An 18353-nucleotide genomic window follows, 5' to 3' on the forward strand; every position below is an offset into this window, starting at 1 on the left:
TCTCAACATGCACAATTGAAGAGGTCTGAGATGGAACCTGGCGAATGGAATGACATCTATGCTGGAAACCATGAGTCCGATCACCTCCATACACTGAGCCACCGAGGGGCTTGAGGAGGACGCAATCTTCCTGCGTCGATAGTCTGTGAGAAATATTTTCATGGACATAGAGTCTATTATCGTGCCCAGGAACTCCACCCTGTTGCTGGGAACCAAGGAACTCTTTCCTGAGTTGATCTTCCAACCGTGAGATTGGAGCAAAAGAAGAAGAGCCCTCGAATGATCCTCTGCGAGACTGAGCGACGGCGCCTGGACTAGGATGTCGTCCAGATAGGGCGTCACAGCAATGCCTCTGGATCTGGCCACTGCATGTAGAACCCCCAGAACCTTCGTGAAGACTTTGGGGCCGTCGCCAGACCAAAGGAAAGGGCCAAAAACTGGAAGTGTTGGTCCAGAAAAGCAAATCGTGGGAACTTGAAGTGGTCCCTGTGAATTGGCACATGAAGGTAAGCGTCCTTCAAGTCTATAGTTGTCATGAACTGTCCCTCTTGAACTAGGGGAAGTATAGATCTGATAGTTTCCATTTTGAACGATGGAACACTTAGAAACTTGTTTAAACACTTAAGGTCCAGAACTGGGCAGAACGTGCCCCCCTTCTTTGGAACCACAAAAAGATTTGAATAGTACCCTAGACCCCTTTCTGCTTGGGGTACTGGTACGATAACACAGAGAGAGGAGAGATCCCTCACACACTCTAGAAAGGCCTCTCTCTTTTCTGGTCTTGAAGACAGGTTTGACAGAAGGAATCTGCCCCTGGGCGGATGGGATCTGAACCGTATCCTGTAAACATGGGCGACAACTTCCAGAACGTCCTGCAACCAGGCTTCTGAGAAGAGAGATAATCTGCCCTCTACATGGTCCGGAGACTTCATGCCGATTTTGTCTCGGTGGGCTTCTTGCTCTACTTAGACTTGTTCCAAGAATGAGCCGGCTTCCAAGTTCCCTTGGACTGGTCCGCTTTCGCGGCGGGCTTCTGGTGCTGGGCCTTGTCCGCACAAAAGGGACAAAAAGTAGATCTTTTAGGCTTAGCCTTCTTATCCTGTGGTAGGAAAGCTCCCTTGCCTCCCGTAACCGTGGATATGATTGAATCCAATTCCGGACTGAACAGAATCTTTCCTTGAAAAGGCAGGGACAACAGCTTTGACTTAGAAGTCATGTCCGCAGACCAAGACTTTAGCCACAGAGCCCTGCGAGCTAAAAAGGAAAAACCTGACTCCTTAGCGCTCAAGCGAATAATTTGCATATTGGCATCACAGATGAAAGAATTGGCGAACTTCAGCTCCTTAATCTTATCCTGTATCTTGTCGATGGAAGTCTCCCCCTCGACCATTTCACACAGGGATTCACACCAATATGTCGCAGCTCCAGGAACCGCAGCTACAGCCGCTGCAGGCTGATAAACAAACCCCGTGTGTTGAAACATCTTCCTTAACATGTTTTCCAACTTTTTATCCATGGACTCTTTAAACGACGAACTATCCTCGAGAGGAATAGTTTTCCGCTTCGCAAGCGTGGAGATAGCACCATCCACCTTAGGGACAGTACCCCACAGTTCAAGCTGAGAGTCCGGAACAGGGAACAGTTTCTTAAAGGAAGAAGAAGGGGAAAAAGGAAAAACCTAATCGCTCCCATTCATTGTTATTAATATTAGCCATCTTAAAGGGACACTCAGGTTAAATTACATTTTCATGATTTAGATACAGCATGTAATTTAACAACTTTTCAATTTACTTCCATTAAAAAAAATGTGCACATTCTTTAATATTTACACTTTTTGCGTCACCAGATCTTACTGGGCATGTGCAAGAATTCACAGACTATACGTATATGCATTTGTGATTGGCTGATTGCTATCACATGGTACAAGGGGAGTGGAAATAGACATAACTTTGAAATTTGTTATAAAAAAATCTACAACTCATTTGAAGTTCAGACTAAGTGCTATTGCATTGTCTTGTTATCTTGTATTTGTTGATTATGCAAATCTAATGTGTTGACTGGTCCTTTAACAGGAACCGGGAAGGCCAGAGGCATCACCCTGTCCTCATATACCTTATCAAGCTTAGGAATCACAGGTTCCTCTGGAAGCTTCGGTTCCGGAACCTCCAGAGTAGCAAGCACTTGCTTCAGCAAAAAGCGCAAATTCTCTATCCTAAACCTAAAGTCAGGCTCCTCCGCAGCCGAAAGGTTTAGATGACACGGACTACGACCAAGAAGGGGCCTCCTCCGAAGAGTCGGAGTGGGCCTCGTCATTGTATAAAGCCTCTGATATTTCCATAGGCGTAGACAACCCCTGGGCCGGGCCGCCATTATACGCCCTACGCTTGCGCTTAGCAGAACATGGTAAGGCATGGATAACTTTCGAAAATCTGACGGCCAACGAATCTCTCCCGCGGGAGTAAATGATTGGACCCTGGGGCTCTGCATGTGCAATTGGAGATGAATGCAGGGAACGCACCGCACGGGACGGGGAACCCTCAGAGGTGGGCAGCTCAGTAGTACTAGACATCCATTTACTTTTGAATGTCGTAACTTTATCAAGGCATGTGGAACATAGTTGAGCAGGCTGTTCTACCAGGACCTCCTCACAATAAACACAGGAATGAGACCTTGTTAAAGAGGGAGAACCCTCTAACGCGTCAGAGTCCTCCATAGCTTGCACTTATATTACAGACTAGATTAACTTAATAAATAGGCACCTTTATAACCTCCAATGGCCGGGGCACTTACCACCTCCTATGACCCGGACAACAGAAACCATTTTGTCTCCTGCGCCACTGATCAAAAGAGGAAGAGAGATAGCCACACTCAGTCACATGGAATGCCTGGCAAGAACGCCCCTGCACTAAGGAGAAAAACGCGCCAAAAAAGGGCCACGCAATACTCCCTTAAGTAACCTGAAAGTTCCACCTCATCTCGCACATAACGCAGCAATGACACAATAAACAATATCATGTATAAACCCCCCTGTGCAAAAATCCGCTTTCCAGGAATATTAACCCTTGATTCTTTAAAGATAAAAGGCGTCACATTGTGAGCCTCTCTTCCGTATCATTATGTAATAAAAAAATGAAACGATCTTACCAGAATCTATGCCGTGGAACAGGAACACAGCCCTTCAAGTGTAACAGGTTAGTAGCCTCGCTCCTGACATGGACTTAAGTGCAGAAAGCAGGCGGCGAAACTCGTCAATGCTGATTGCTTGTGGAGCTGTTAATATGAGTCGGGATGGTTTCGCAGAAAGACTCTCCCTGCATCTCTGGACTCTTTCGCCAAGGCTCTCACTGAGAGGCTGACAGTACTACTTAAAACTCCAGTCCCAATGCAAAGAGTACTACCCTCCATAAGAGACTACTCTGATATTCGGCACTTCTCTGCCATCCTCCTGTGACGAAAGGCAAAGAATGAATGGGGGATGAGGGAAGTGGGGGAGGTATTTATGCCTTTGGCTGGGGTGTCTTTGCCTCCTCCTAGTGGCCAGGTTCTTAATTCCCAACAGTAATGAATGAAGCCGTGGACTCTCCTCCCCTTTAGATGGAAAGTGCCATTATAAAGTTTTTATCTGTTGTAAGCTCCTCTTTAGATGCATCCCTAAATGAGCCTGATATTTATCAACATGATCTGTATCTGACCTAGAAATTACACCAATGTAAATACTACATCATCCAAAAGATTCTCTGCATGAAGCTTACCTTTGAAAAGTGCACAATAACAAGGTGTTGTCTTATTTAGTTATAACTTGCTCTAGTCCAGGATAGTTGGCTCCAGAGACCAGGCTGAAAAAATATTTTTACTGGAAACAATTGGAAATCCATAAATAGCTCACACTAGACAATAAGCATAAATGCTCACTCTGGGCCTCTCTCAATACTAGGGCAGAATGATGGAAAAATAAAGAGCAATAATATAAAGATCCAACTGGACCATAATGACAAAATTTACAAAAGTGTGGGCTCCATTTAGTAAGCAGTGGGCGCTTCGGAGACCCCACTGTTTCAGGCTAACCTGTCCGCCACGGGAAATTATCTCGATACGATCGTGATGATTGGCAGCATCTGCTAGCGGACAATTAGCCGCCAGTGAGCAAGGGGAGGAATTGCACAAGCATTTAACCAGAAATGCTTGTGCAATGATAAATGCGGACAGCGTATGCTGTTTGCATTTAGCAATCTTGAGCGGACAAGATTTGCTGTAGCGAATTATGTTCGCTCAACATTTTTTTTTGTTCGCGCAACATTTAATAAATCTACCCCACCGGCTCACTGAAGTATGGGCATAACTAAAAAAAACGTATGCTGTGTTCTAAACAAGAGAGAGGGAGTGAGACACACACACATGGTTTGCACTCTGTAGCTCAAGTGGGTACACATCCCATGCCACACTGGCAGAATTCACATTTCTCTGTGCTTACCAGGCACTCACAGACAGATAGGTTTACATCCGGTGACTCTGTAAACTAACTCTAGAGAAGCCTGGTTGCAAAGATCAATAGCATAAAACCCCCACATATAAATATCAAACACTACAACACAAAAAAACTGTTTAGAAGCACACAGCTAGGTAAAAAGAGAAAAATGAAGAGTTACAGTGTTTTGCCAGATGGGGATATGCTACAGTGCTGTGTCAATGCCTCTTTATACTTGGATCCCTAACCTACATATAATAGATTCTAACCTAACACACTGACATTCAAACAAGGGTGTCACAGCTATTTGTATTTTTTCCTAGAAACAAAAATGTGGAGGTGGACTGCACTCTCAGTGGTAAACACACATCTCATGCTACTATGGATTCCCAACTCTGGGTGCTCACAAGGCAGAGAAACTGTGTTTACATCCAGTAGGTCATGCAGTTAACCCCAGACAAACCTGGGTGCAAAGCCCAATAGGAAAATAATATATCACAAAAAAGAAACATTCCATAACAATTCACTTTTATGTTTATGTCACTAAAAGCTAATCAGTATAATAACACTCTTTAGTAAAGGTTTGTTAAAAGGGACATAAGAAAAAAATACATACAATGTAAATACATGTTTGTGCACAAATAATAATAGAGACTCAATTGGTCACTGGTTGATAAGGAGAACTCCCACAGGCGTCTTGCTGTACACTAGCCCTAGGAAGTGCCCAACTCACCGATGAAGTGGATGCTGAAGTAGCAGGCCTCAGTCAGCAACGTCCATCTTATGATCACCTTCTCTGCTGTGTACATGGAGTTCCAGAAGATTAATGAAATACCTAAAGAAAGGAGAGAAAGAATGAGATCGATAAATGCCTCTACGTGTGCTACAGCTGGTCTGGCGCAACAGGGTAGAGATGTCTGTGCCAGATATCGGGTGCAGACCAAAATACCGCCCTCCCAGTTATACGTCATGTGCGCAAAACACCACCCTTATCTGTTATATGTCATGTACAGCGCAAAACACCACCCTACCTGTTATACGTAACGTGCAGCGCAAAACACCACCCTACCTGTTATACGTCATGTGCAATGCAAAACACCGCCCTACCTGTTATACGTCATGTGCAATGCAAAACACCGTCCTACCTGTTATACGTCATGTGCAATGCAAAACACCACCCTACCTGTTATACGTAATTTGCAACGCAAAACACCACCCTACCTGTTATGCGTCATGTGCAATGCAAAACACCACCCTACCTGTTATACGTCATGTGCAATGCAAAACACCGCCCTACCTGTTATACGTCATGTGCAACGCAAAACACCGCCCTACCTGTTATACGTCATGTGCAACGCAAAACACCATCCCTTATCTGTTATACGTCATGTGCAATGCAAAACACCGCCCTACCTGTTATACGTCATGTGCAATGCAAAACACCGCCCTACCTGTTATACGTCATGTGCAATGCAAAACACCGCCCTACCTGTTATACATCATGTGCAACGCAAAACACCGCCCTACCTGTTATACGTCATGTGCAACGCAAAACACCATCCCTTATCTGTTATAAGTCATGTGCAATGCAAAACACCGCCCTACCTGTTATACGTCATGTGCAATGCAAAACACCGCCCTACCTGTTATACATCATGTGCAATGCAAAACACCGCCCTACCTGTTATACATCATGTGCAACGCAAAACACCGCCCTACCTGTTATACGTCATGTGCAACGCAAAACACCATCCCTTATCTGTTATAAGTCATGTGCAATGCAAAACACCGCCCTACCTGTTATACGTCATGTGCAACGCAAAACACCGCCCTACCTGTTATATGTCATGTGCAACGCAAAACACCGCCCTACCTGTTATGTCATGTGCAACGCAAAACACCATCCCTTATCTGTTATACGTCATGTGCAATGCAAAACACCGCCCTACCTGTTATACGTCATGTGCAATGCAAAACACCGCCCTACCTGTTATACGTCATGTGCAATGCAAAACACCACCCTACCTGTTATACGTCATGTGCAATGCAAAACACCACCCTACCTGTTATACGTCATGTGCAACGCAAAACACCACTCTACCGGTTATACGTCATGTGCAACGCAAAACACAGCCCTACCTGTTATATGTCATGTGCAACGCAAAACACCATCCCTTATCTGTTATACGTCATGTGCAATGCAAAACACCGCCCTACCTGTTATACGTCATGTGCAATGCAAAACACCGCCCTACCTGTTATACGTCATGTGCAATGCAAAACACCACCCTACCTGTTATACGTCATGTGCAATGCAAAACACCACCCTACCTGTTATACGTCATGTGCAACGCAAAACACCACTCTACCTGTTATACGTCATGTGCAACGCAAAACACAGCCCTACCTGTTATATGTCATGTGCAACGCAAAACACCATCCCTTATCTGTTATACGTCATGTGCAATGCAAAACACCGCCCTACCTGTTATACGTCATGTGCAATGCAAAACACCACCCTACCTGTTATACGTCATGTGCAACGCAAAAACAAAATTTATGCTTACCTGATAAATTTATTTCTCTTGTGGTGTATCCAGTCCACGGATTCATCCATTACTTGTGGGATATTCTCCTTCCCAACAGGAAGCTGCAAGAGGATCACCCACAGCAGAGCTGTCTATATAGCTCCTCCCCTAACTACCACCTCCCAGTCATTCGACCGAAGACAAGTAAGAGAAAGGAGAAACTATAGGGTGCAGTGGTGACTGTAGTTTAAAAAAAACAAAAAAAAAACACCTGCCTTAAAAAGACAGGGCGGGCCGTGGACTGGATACACCACAAGAGAAATAAATTTATCAGGTAAGCATAAATTTTGTTTTCTCTTGTAAGGTGTATCCAGTCCACGGATTCATCCATTACTTGTGGGATACCAATACCAAAGCTATAGGACACGGATGAAGGGAGGGACAAGGCAGGCGCTTAAACGGAAGGCATCACTGCCTGAAAGACCTTTCTCCCAAAAATAGCCCCCGAAGAAGCAAAAGTATCAAATTTGTAGAATTTAGAAAAAGTATGAAGCGAAGACCAAGTCGCCGCCTTACAAATCTGTTCCACAGAAACCTCATTTTTAAAAGCCCATGTGGAAGCCACCGCTCTAGTGGAATGAGCTGTAATTCTTTCAGGAGGCTGCTGGCCAGCAGTCTCATAAGCTAAGCGGATTATACTTCTTAACCAAAAAGAAAGAGAAGTTGCTGAAGCCTTTTGGCCTCTCCTCTGTCCAGAGTAGACAACAAACAATGCAGATGTTTGACGAAGATCTTTAGTAGCTTGTAAATAAAACTTTAAAGCACGAACCACGTCAAGATTGTGTAATAGACATTCCTTCTTTGAAGAAGGATAAGGACACAGTGACGGAACAACAATCTCCTGATTGATATTCTTATTAGATACCACCTTAGGAAGAAACCCAGGTTTGGTACGCAAAACTACCTTATCTGCATGGAAGATCAGATAAGGGGAATCACACTGCAAGGCAGATAACTCTGAAACTCTTCGAGCCGAAGAGATAGCTACCAAGAACAGAACTTTCCAAGATAAAAGCTCGATATCTATGGAATGCAGAGGTTCAAACGGAACCCCTTGAAGAACTTTAATAACTAAATTTAAACTCCATGGCGGAGCAACAGGTTTAAACACAGGCTCACAGGAACATCCGCCAGACGCTTGTGCAAAAGAATAGACAGAGCAGAAATCTGTCCCTTTAAGGAACTAGCTGACAATCCCTTCTCCAATCCTTCTTGGAGAAAAGACAATATCCTGGGAATCCTGACTTTACTCCATGAGTAACCCTTGGATTCACACCAATGAAGATATTTACACCATATCTTATGATAGATTTTCCTGGTGACAGGCTTTCGAGCCTGAATTAAGGTATCAATGACCACGCTTTGATAAAATCAAACGTTCAATCTCCAAGCAGTCAGACGCAGAGAAATTAGATTTGGATGTTTGAAGGGACCTTGAAGTAGAAGGTCCTGTCTCAGCAGCAGAGTCCATGGTGGAAAGGATGACATGTCCACCAGATCTGCATACCAAGTCCTGCGTGGCCACGCAGGAGCTATCAAAATCACCGAAGCTCTCTCCTGCTTGATCTTGGCAATCAGCCGAGGGAGCAGAGGAAACGGTGGAAACACATAAGCCAGGCTGAAGGACCAGGACGCTGCTAGAGCATCTATCAGCGCTGCCTGGGGATCCCTTGACCTGGACCAGTAACAAGGAAGTTTGGCGTTCTGACGAGACGCCATGAGATCCAGTTCTGGTTTGCCCCATAGTTGAATCCTGGGTAAATACCTCCGGATGGAGCTCCCACTCCCCCGGATGAAAAGCCTGCCGACTTAGAAAATCCGCCTCCCAGTTCTCTACTCCTGGGATATGGATAGCTGAGAGATGGCAAGAGTGAACCTCTGCCCATAGAATTATCTTTGAAACCTCCAACATTGCCAGGGGGCTCCTTGTTCCCCCCTGATGATTGATATAGGCTACAGTCGTGATGTTGTCCGACTGAAATCTGATGAACCTGACCGCAGCTGAGGCCAAGCCTGAAGAGCATTGAATATCGCTCTTAGTTCCAGAATGTTTATTGGAAAGGAGTGCCTCCTCCCGAGTCCACGAGCCCTGAACCTTCAGGGAGTTCCAGACTGCACCCCAGCCCAGAAGGCTGGCATCTGTCGTTACTATAGTCCAATCTGGCCTGCGGAAGCTCATCCCCTTGGACAGATGGACCCGAGATAGCCACCAGAGAAGAGAATCCCTGGTTTCTTGATCCAGATTTAGTAGAGGGGACAAATCTGTGTAATCCCCATTCCACTGACTGAGCATGCAAAGTTGCAGCGGTCTGAGATGTAGGCGGGCAAACGGTACTATGTCCATTGCCGCTACCATTAAACCGATTACTTCCATACACTGAGCCACTGAAGGACGAGAAGTGGAATAAAGAACACGGCAAGAGTCTAGAAGTTTTGACAATCTGGCCTTCGTTGGGTAAATCTTCATTTCTACCGAATCGAGTCCCTAGGAATGAAACTTTTGTTAGAGGTGATAGAGAACTCTTTCCTTCATTCACCTTCCACCCATGGGACCTCAGAAATGCCAGAACAATGTCCGTGTGGGACCTGGCAATTTGAAAAGTCGACGCCTGTATCAGAATGTCGTCTAAGTAAGGGGCTACTGCTATTCTTGGTGCCGTGGCCAACCCGAAGGGAAGAGTCACAAACTGGTAGTGCCTGCCTAGAAAGGCAAACCTGAGAAAACGATGATGATCTTTGTGTATCGGGATGTGAAGATAAGCATCCTTTAAGTCTACGGTAGTCATATATTGACCCTCCTGGATCATAGGAAGGATAGTTTGAATAGTCTCCATCTTGAAGGATGGGACTCTGAGAAATTTGTTTAAGATCTTGAGATCTAAGATTGGTCTGAATGTTCCCTCTTTTTTGGGAACTACAAACAGATTTGATTAGAAGCCCTGTCCCTGTTCCTCCTGCGGAACTGGGTGGATCACTCCCATAACTAGGAGGTCTTGAACACAATGTAAGAATGCCTCTCTCTTTATCTGGTTTGCAGATAAAAGTGAGAGATGAAATCTCCCTTTTGGGGGAGAGGTTTTGAATTCCAGAAGATAACCCTTGGACACAATTTCCAATGCCCAGGGATCCTGGACATCTCTTGCCCAAGCCTGGGCGAAGAGAGAAAGTCTGCCCCCTACTAGATCCGTTTCCAGATCGGGGGCTGCTCCTTCATGCTGTCTTAGAGGCAGCAGCAGGCATTTTGGCCTGTTTCCCCTTGTTCCAAGCCTGGTTAGGTCTCCAGGCCGGCTTAGACTGGGCAAAAGTTCCCTCTTGTTTTGTGTTAGAGGAAGTTGAAGCTGCGCCACTCTTGAAGTTTCGAAAGGGACGAAAACTAGACTGTTTGGACCTTAATTTGTTGGACCTATCTTGAGGAAGGGCGTGACCTTTTCCTCCAGTGATGTCAGAAATTATCTCCTTCAGTCCAGGCCCGAATAGGGTCTGCCCTTTGAAGGGAATGTTGAGCAGTTTAGACTTTGAAGTCACGTCAGCTGACCAGGATTTAAGCCATAGCACCCTACGCGCCTGAATAGCAAAACCTGAATTTTTAGCCGTTAGCTTGGTTAAATGAACATCGGCGTCAGAAACAAATGAATTGGCTAGCTTAAGAGCCTTAAGCTTGTCAATAATATCTTCCAACGGGGTTTCAACCTGTAGAGCCTCCTCTAGAGACTCAAACCAGAAAGCCGTAGCAGCAGTGACTGGGGCAATGCATGCAAGAGGCTGGAGAATAAAACCTTGTTGAATAAAAATTTTCTTAAGGTAACCCTTTAATTTTTTATCCATTGGATCTAGAAAAGCACAACTGTCCTCGACAGGGATAGTGGTAAGCTTAGCTAAAGTAGAAACTGCTCCCTCCACCTTAGGGACCATCTGCCATAAGTCCCGTGTAGCGGCGTCTATCGAAAAACATCTTTTTAAAAACAGGAGGGGGAGAGAACGGTACACCTGGTCTATCCCATTCCTTAGTAATAATTTCAGAAAACCTCTTAGGGATTGGAAAAACATCAGTGTAAGTAGGTACTGCATAGTATTTATCCAATCTACATAATTTTTCTGGGACTACAATAGCGTCACAGTCGTCCAGAGTTGCTAAGACCTCACTGAGCAATACGCGGAGGTGCTCAAGCTTAAATTTAAATGTAGACATATCAGAATCAGGTTGAAGTATCTTCCCTGAATCAGAAAAATCACCCACAGATTGAAGCTCCCCTGCTTCAGCTTTAGTACATTGTGAGGGTGTATCAGACATAGCCACTAAAGCGTCAGAGAGCTCTGTATTTATTCTAGTCCCAGAGCTGTCTCGTTTTCCTTGCAATCCTGGCAGTTTAGATAATACCTCTGTAAGGGTATGATTCATAACTGCCGCCATGTCTTGCAAGGTATACGCAATGGGCGCGCTAGATGTACTTGGCGTCCCCTGAGCGGGATTTATAGGTTCTGACATGTGGGGAGAGTTAGACGGCATAACTTCCTCCTTGTCAATTTCTTCTGGTGATAAATTTTTTAAAGCCAGAATATGGTCTTTGTAATCTATAGTAAAATCAGTGCATTTGGTACAAATTCTAAGAGGGGGTTCCACAATGGCTTCTAAACATAATGAACAATGAGTTTCCTCAAAGTCAGACATGTTTAAACAGACTAGTAATGAGACCAGCAAGCTTGGAAAACACTTTAATAACTGTGAACAAGCAAAAAATAAAAACGGTACTGTGCCTTTAAGAGAAAAAAACAATCACAGAAACTGCAAAACAGTGAAAAAAGAAGTAAATTTTACGAAATTTTTAGAGTGTGTATAATAGACTGAAATAGCATTGCACCCACTTGCAAATGGATGATTAACCCCTTAGTTTCAAAACCGGATAAAAAAAAAAGATAAACGTTTTTAAACAGTCACAACCAACCTGCCCATACGACGACTTTGGAAGGCACAAAAACCCTTTAGAGAGGTCCTATATGTTCAGGGGACTCCTTCAGGGAAGCTGGATGTCTCAAGCTGCAAAAACTACTGTGCAATTTAGGCGCGAAAATAGGCCCCTCCCAACCTGTACTCACAGTGAGAGGGCCTTAAAAAACTATCCCTAGGCAAAATCTAGTCAGCCATGTGGAAAAACTGGGCCCCAGAATAAAGTTTTATCACCAATATGTAATAAACGTTTATATACCTCAAGCAAACGTTATATCTATTCAGTAATGGGAGTAAATAACAAAAATATTACCCTTTACAGCAAGCATGATACCAGTCGTTATTAAATCACTGTAATCAGGCTTACCTTAAATAAATCCGGTATTGTCAGCATTTTCTAGCTTATCATCTCTCTAGAAAAATTTAAAACTGCACATACCTCAGAGCAGGAGACCCTGCACGCCATTCCCCCAGCTGAAGTTACCCATCTCTTCAGTTATGTGTGAGAACAGCAGTGGATCTTAGTTACAAACCGCTAAGATCATCAAAAACCACAGGCAGACTCGTCTTCAACTTTCTGCCTGAGGCTAAAATAGTACAACTCCGGTACCATTTGAAAATAATAAACTTTTGATTGAAGATAAACTACATTAATGCACCACATCTCTCTAGCTACTTCCCTTGTCGAGAGCTGCAAGAGAATGACTGGGAGGTGGTAGTTAGGGGAGGAGCTATATAGACAGCTCTGCTGTGGGTGATCCTCTTGCAGCTTCCTATTGGGAAGGAGAATATCCCACAAGTAATGGATGAATCTGTGGACTGGATACACCTTACAAGAGAAACACCACCCTTATCTGTTATATGTCATGTGCAACGCAAAACACCACCCTGTTATACGTCATGTGCAATGCAAAACACCGCCCTACCTGTTATATGTCATGTGCAATGCAAAACACCGCCCTACCTGTTATACGTCATGTGCAACGCAAAACACCGCCCTACCTGTTATATGTCATGTGCAACGCAAAACACCACCCTGTTATACGTCATGTGCAATGCAAAACACCACCCTACCTGTTATACGTCATGTGCAATGCAAAACACCGCCCTACCTGTTATACGTCATGTGCAACGCAAAACACCGCCCTACCTGTTATACGTCATGTGCAATGCAAAACACCGCCCTACCTGTTATACGTCATATGCGATGCAAAACACCATCCCTTATCTGTTATACGTCATGTGCAATGTAAAACACCACCCTACCTGTTATACGTCATGTGCAATGCAAAACACCACCCTACCTGTTATACGTCATGTGCAATGCAAAACACCACCCTACCTGTTATACGTCATGTGCAATGCAAAACACCGCCCTACCTGTTATACGTCATATGCGATGCAAAACACCATCCCTTATCTGTTATACGTCATGTGCAATGTAAAACACCGCCCTACCTGTTATACGTCATGTGCAATGCAAAACACCACCCTACCTGTTATACGTCATGTGCAATGCAAAACACCACCCTACCTGTTATACATCATGTGCAATGCAAAACACTGCCCTACCTGTTATACGTCATGTGCAATGCAAAACACCGCCCTACCTGTTATACGTCATGTGCAATGCAAAACACCGCCCTACCTGTTATACGTCATATGCGATGCAAAACACCATCCCTTATCTGTTATACGTCATGTGCAATGTAAAACACCGCCCTACCTGTTATACGTCATGTGCAATGCAAAACACCACCCTACCTGTTATACGTCATGTGCAATGCAAAACACCACCCTACCTGTTATACATCATGTGCAACGCAAAACACTGCCCTACCTGTTATACGCCATGTGCAATGCAAAACACCGCCCTACCTGTTATACGTCATGTGCAATGCAAAACACCACCCTACCTGTTATACGTCATGTGCAATGCAAAACACCACCCTACCTGTTATACGTCATGTGCAATGCAAAACACCGCCCTACCTGTTATACGTCATGTGCAATGCAAAACACCGCCCTACCTGTTATACGTCATGTGCAATGCAAAACACCGCCCTACCTGTTATACGTCATGTGCAATGCAAAACACCGCCCTACCTGTTATACGTCACGTGCAATGCAAAACACCGCCCTACCTGTTATACGTCATGTGCAATGCAAAACACCGCCCTACCTGTTATACGTCATGTGCAATGCAAAACACCGCCCTACCTGTTATACGTCATGAGCAACGCAAAACACCACCCTACCTGTTATACGTCATGTGCAATGCAAAACACCACCCTACCTGTTATACGTCATGTGTAACGCAAAACACCGCCCTACCCGTTATACGTAACGTGCAATGCAAACCACCACCCTACCTGTTATACGTCATGTGCAATGCAAAACACTACCCTACTTGTTATACGTCATGTGCAATGCAAAACACTGCCCTACCTGTTATACGTCATGTGCAATGCAAAACACTACCATACCTGTTATACGTAATGTGCAACGCAAAACACCACCCTACCTGTTACACGTAATGTGCAACGCAAAACACCACCCTACCTGTTATACGTAATGTGTAATGCAAAACACCACCCTTATCTGTTAATTTTAACTTAAAAGGGACAGTCTACTTGAAAATGTTAAATGTTTAAAGATATAGATAATCCCTTTATTACCCATTCTTCAGTTTTGTATAACTAACACAGTTATATTAATATACTTTTTTACCCCTGTGATTACCTTGTATCTAAGCCTCTGCAGACTGCTCCCTTATCTCAGTTCTTTTGACAGACTTATTTTAGCCTATCAGTGCTGACTCATAATTTCACCAGTGAGCACAATGTTATCTATATGGCACACATGAACTAGCGCTGTCTAACTGTGAAACACTATCAAAATTCACTGAGATAAGAGGCGGTCCTCGAGGATTTAGAAATCAGTTTATGAGCCTACCCAGGTTTAGCTTTCAATAAAGAATACCAAGAGACCAAAGCAAATTTGATGATAAAAGTAAATTGGAAAGTTGTTTAAAATTGCATGCTATATCTGAATCATAAAAGTTTAATTTTGACTAGACTGTCCCTTTATCTTGTGCAACGTTCATTACTTCCTGTCACAGCCCCACAAGGGGGCTGGGATTTCTACAGGAAGGCATATCTAACTTGATGTCAAATTGTCTAGAGCAACATAAGCTGGTTTACTATTCAGTAAATGCTAGTTTCTTGCCCATGCTCAGAAAAGGCAGAATACAACTAAAGCTCACAGCATGCCTGCTTCCTTATGTAATTATTGGCAGTGGCTATACTAAGAATTTCAATTTGCAATAAAACAAGTATGTTTGCGTTTTTGTGTGTGTTTTTTTTACACAGTTTTGTGTGTGTTTTTTTTATACATATACTGTATATTTATTTTTTACTAAAGGAGCATTGTTTTAATCCCTTTAAGAAGAGAGATACTACCATGGTTTTAAAGCGATTGTAAACTTTAATGAATTAAAGCCCAGTATCAAAAAATATTCTTAAAAACATGAGCAATTTAATTCATTAAAGTTTACAAAGACGCTTATTTTTAAAAATACTTACCTTTGTGTTATGGTAAACATAACACTGATCCTCCACCCACATCTCCTGCTTTTTTTAGCATATGGATAACAAATCCGGCTTCCTCCAATCGTTGGGTGCCCCATGAGCTGGACGCCAAAGGAAGTACGAAACGATTGGAGGAAGCCGGATTGGCCATCCATATGCTAAAGAAAGCAGGAGATGCTGGCGGATATTCAGTGTTATGTTTACCATAACACAAAAACATAATTTATGTAAGAATTTACCTGATAAATTCATTTCTTTCATATTGGCAAGAGTCCATGAGCTAGTGACATATGGGATATACAATCCTACCAGGAGGGGCAAAGTTTCCCAAACATCAAAATGCCTATAAATACACCCCTCACCACACCCACAATTCAGTTTAACGAATAGCCAAGAAGTGGGGTGTTAAAGAAAGGAGTAAAAAGCATCAACAAAGGAATTTGGAAATAATTGTGCTTTATACAAAAAAATCATAACCACCATAAAAAGGGTGGGCCTCATGGACTCTTGCCAATATGAAAGAAATTAATTTATTAGGTAAATTCTTACATAAATTATGTTTTCTTTCATGTAATTGGCAAGAGTCCATGAGCTAGTGACGTATGGGATATCAAAACCCAAGATGTGGAACTCCACTCAAGAGTCACTAGAGAGGGAGGGATAAAAATAAATAACAGCCATTTTCCGCTGAAAAAATAATCCACAACCCAAACTAAAAGTTATTCTCATAATGAAAAGAAAAACGTAAAACATCAGCAGAAGAATCAAACTGAAACAGCTGCCTGAAGAACTTTTCTACCAAAGACTGCTTCTGAAGAAGCAAATACATCAAAATGGTAGAATTTAGTAAATGTATGCAAAGAGGATCAAGTTGCTGCTTTGCAAATCTGATCAACTGAAGCTTCATTCTTAAAAGCCCAAGAAGTGGAGACTGATCTAGTAGAATGAGCTGTAATTCTCTGAGGCGGGGCCTGACCCGACTCCAAATAAGCTTGATGAATCAAAAGTTTTAACCAAGAAGCTAAGGAAATAGCAGAGGCCTTCTGACCTTTCCTAGGACCAGAAAATATAACAAATAGACTAGAAGTCTTCCTGAAATCTTTAGTAGCTTCAACATAATATTTCAAAGCTCTCACCACATCCAAAGAATGTAAGGACCTTTCCAAAGAATTCTTAGGATTAGGACACAAGAAAGGGACAACAATTTCTCTACTAATGTTGTTAGAATTCACAACTTTAGGTAAAAATTGAAATGAAGTCCGCAAAACCGCCTTATCCTGATGAAAAATCAGAAAAGGAGATTCACAAGAAAGAGCAGATAGCTCAGAAACTCTTCTAGCAGAAGAAATAGTCAAAAGGAACAACACTTTCCAAGAAAGTATTTTAATGTCCAAAGAATGCATAGGCTCAAACGGAGGAGCCTGTAACGCCTTCAAAACCAAATTAAGACTCCAAGGAGGAGAAATTGATTTAATGATGGGCTTAATACGAACTAAAGCCTGTACAAAACAGTGAATATCAGGAAGTTTAGCAATCTTTCTGTGAAATAAAACTGAAAGAGCAGAGATTTGTCCCTTCAAGGAACTTGCAGACAAACCCTTATCCAAACCATCCTGAAGAACCTGTAAAATTCTAGGAATTCTAAAAGAATGCTAAGAGAATTTATGAAAAGAACACCATGAAATGTAGGTCTTCCAAACTCGATAATAAATCTTTCTAGAAACAGATTTACGAGCCTGTAACATAGTATTAATCACTGAGTCAGAGAAACCTCTATGACTTAGTACTAAGCGTTCAATTTCCATACCTTTAAATTTAATGATTTGAGATCCTGATGGAAAAACGGACCTTGAGACAGTAGGTCCTGCCTTAACGGAAGTGGACAAGGTTGGCAACTGGACATCCGAACAAGATCCGCATACCAAAACCTGTGTGGCCATGCTGAAGCCACCAGCAACACAAACGATTGTTCTATGATGATTTTGGAGATCACTCTTGGAAGAAGAACTAGAGGCGGTAAAATGTAAGCAGGATGATAACACCAAGGAAGTGTCAGCGCTTCCACTGCTTCCGCCTGAACATACCTGGACAGGTATCTAGGAAGTTTCTTGTTTAGATGAGAGTCCATGAGATCTATCTATGGAAGACCCCACATCTGAACAATCTGAGAAAACACATCTGGATGGAGAGACCACTCCCCTGGATGTAAATTCTGACGGCTGAGATAATCCACCTCCCAATTGTCTACACCTGGGATATGCACCGCAGAGATTAGACAGTAGCTGGATTCCGCCCAAGCAAGTATCTGAGATACTTCTTTCATAGCTTGGGGACTGTGAGTCCCACCCTGAAGATTGACATATGCCACAGTTGTGATATTGTCTGTCTGAAAGCAAATGAATTGTTCTCTCTTCAACAGAGGCCAAAACTGAAGAGCTCTGAGAATTGCACGGCGTTCTAAAATATTGAGAGGCCAAAACTGAAGAGCTCTGAGAATTGCACGGCGTTCTAAAATATTGATTGGTAATCTCGCCTCTTGAGATTTCCAAACCCCTTGTTCGGTCAGAGATCCCCAAACAGCTCCCCAACCTGAAAGACTTGCGTCTGTAGTGATCACAGTCCAGGTTGGGCAAACAAAGGAAGCCCCTTGAACTAAACGCTGGTGATTTAACCACCACGTCAGAGAGTGTCGAACATTGGGATTTAAGGATATTAACTGTGATATCTTTGTATAATTCCTACACCATTGATTCAGCATACAAAGC

General features: G+C 43.2%; 1 protein-coding gene across 2 annotated transcripts in view; it reads right to left on the reverse strand.

Annotated features, from left to right (window-relative positions):
- Positions 1-18353, reverse strand: part of TP53I11 (tumor protein p53 inducible protein 11) — a 421602-nt gene that overhangs the window by 17058 nt on the left and 386191 nt on the right. For both annotated transcript variants that reach the window (XM_053720240.1, XM_053720239.1), the window contains exon 6: positions 5199-5300. In XM_053720240.1, coding sequence (XP_053576215.1) covers positions 5199-5300 — 102 coding nt within the window. The remainder of the gene's footprint in view (positions 1-5198; positions 5301-18353) is intronic.

This window comes from Bombina bombina, chromosome 7 (genome assembly GCF_027579735.1).
Source record: "Bombina bombina isolate aBomBom1 chromosome 7, aBomBom1.pri, whole genome shotgun sequence".
In the NCBI taxonomy this organism is placed as follows: Eukaryota; Metazoa; Chordata; class Amphibia; order Anura; family Bombinatoridae; genus Bombina; species Bombina bombina.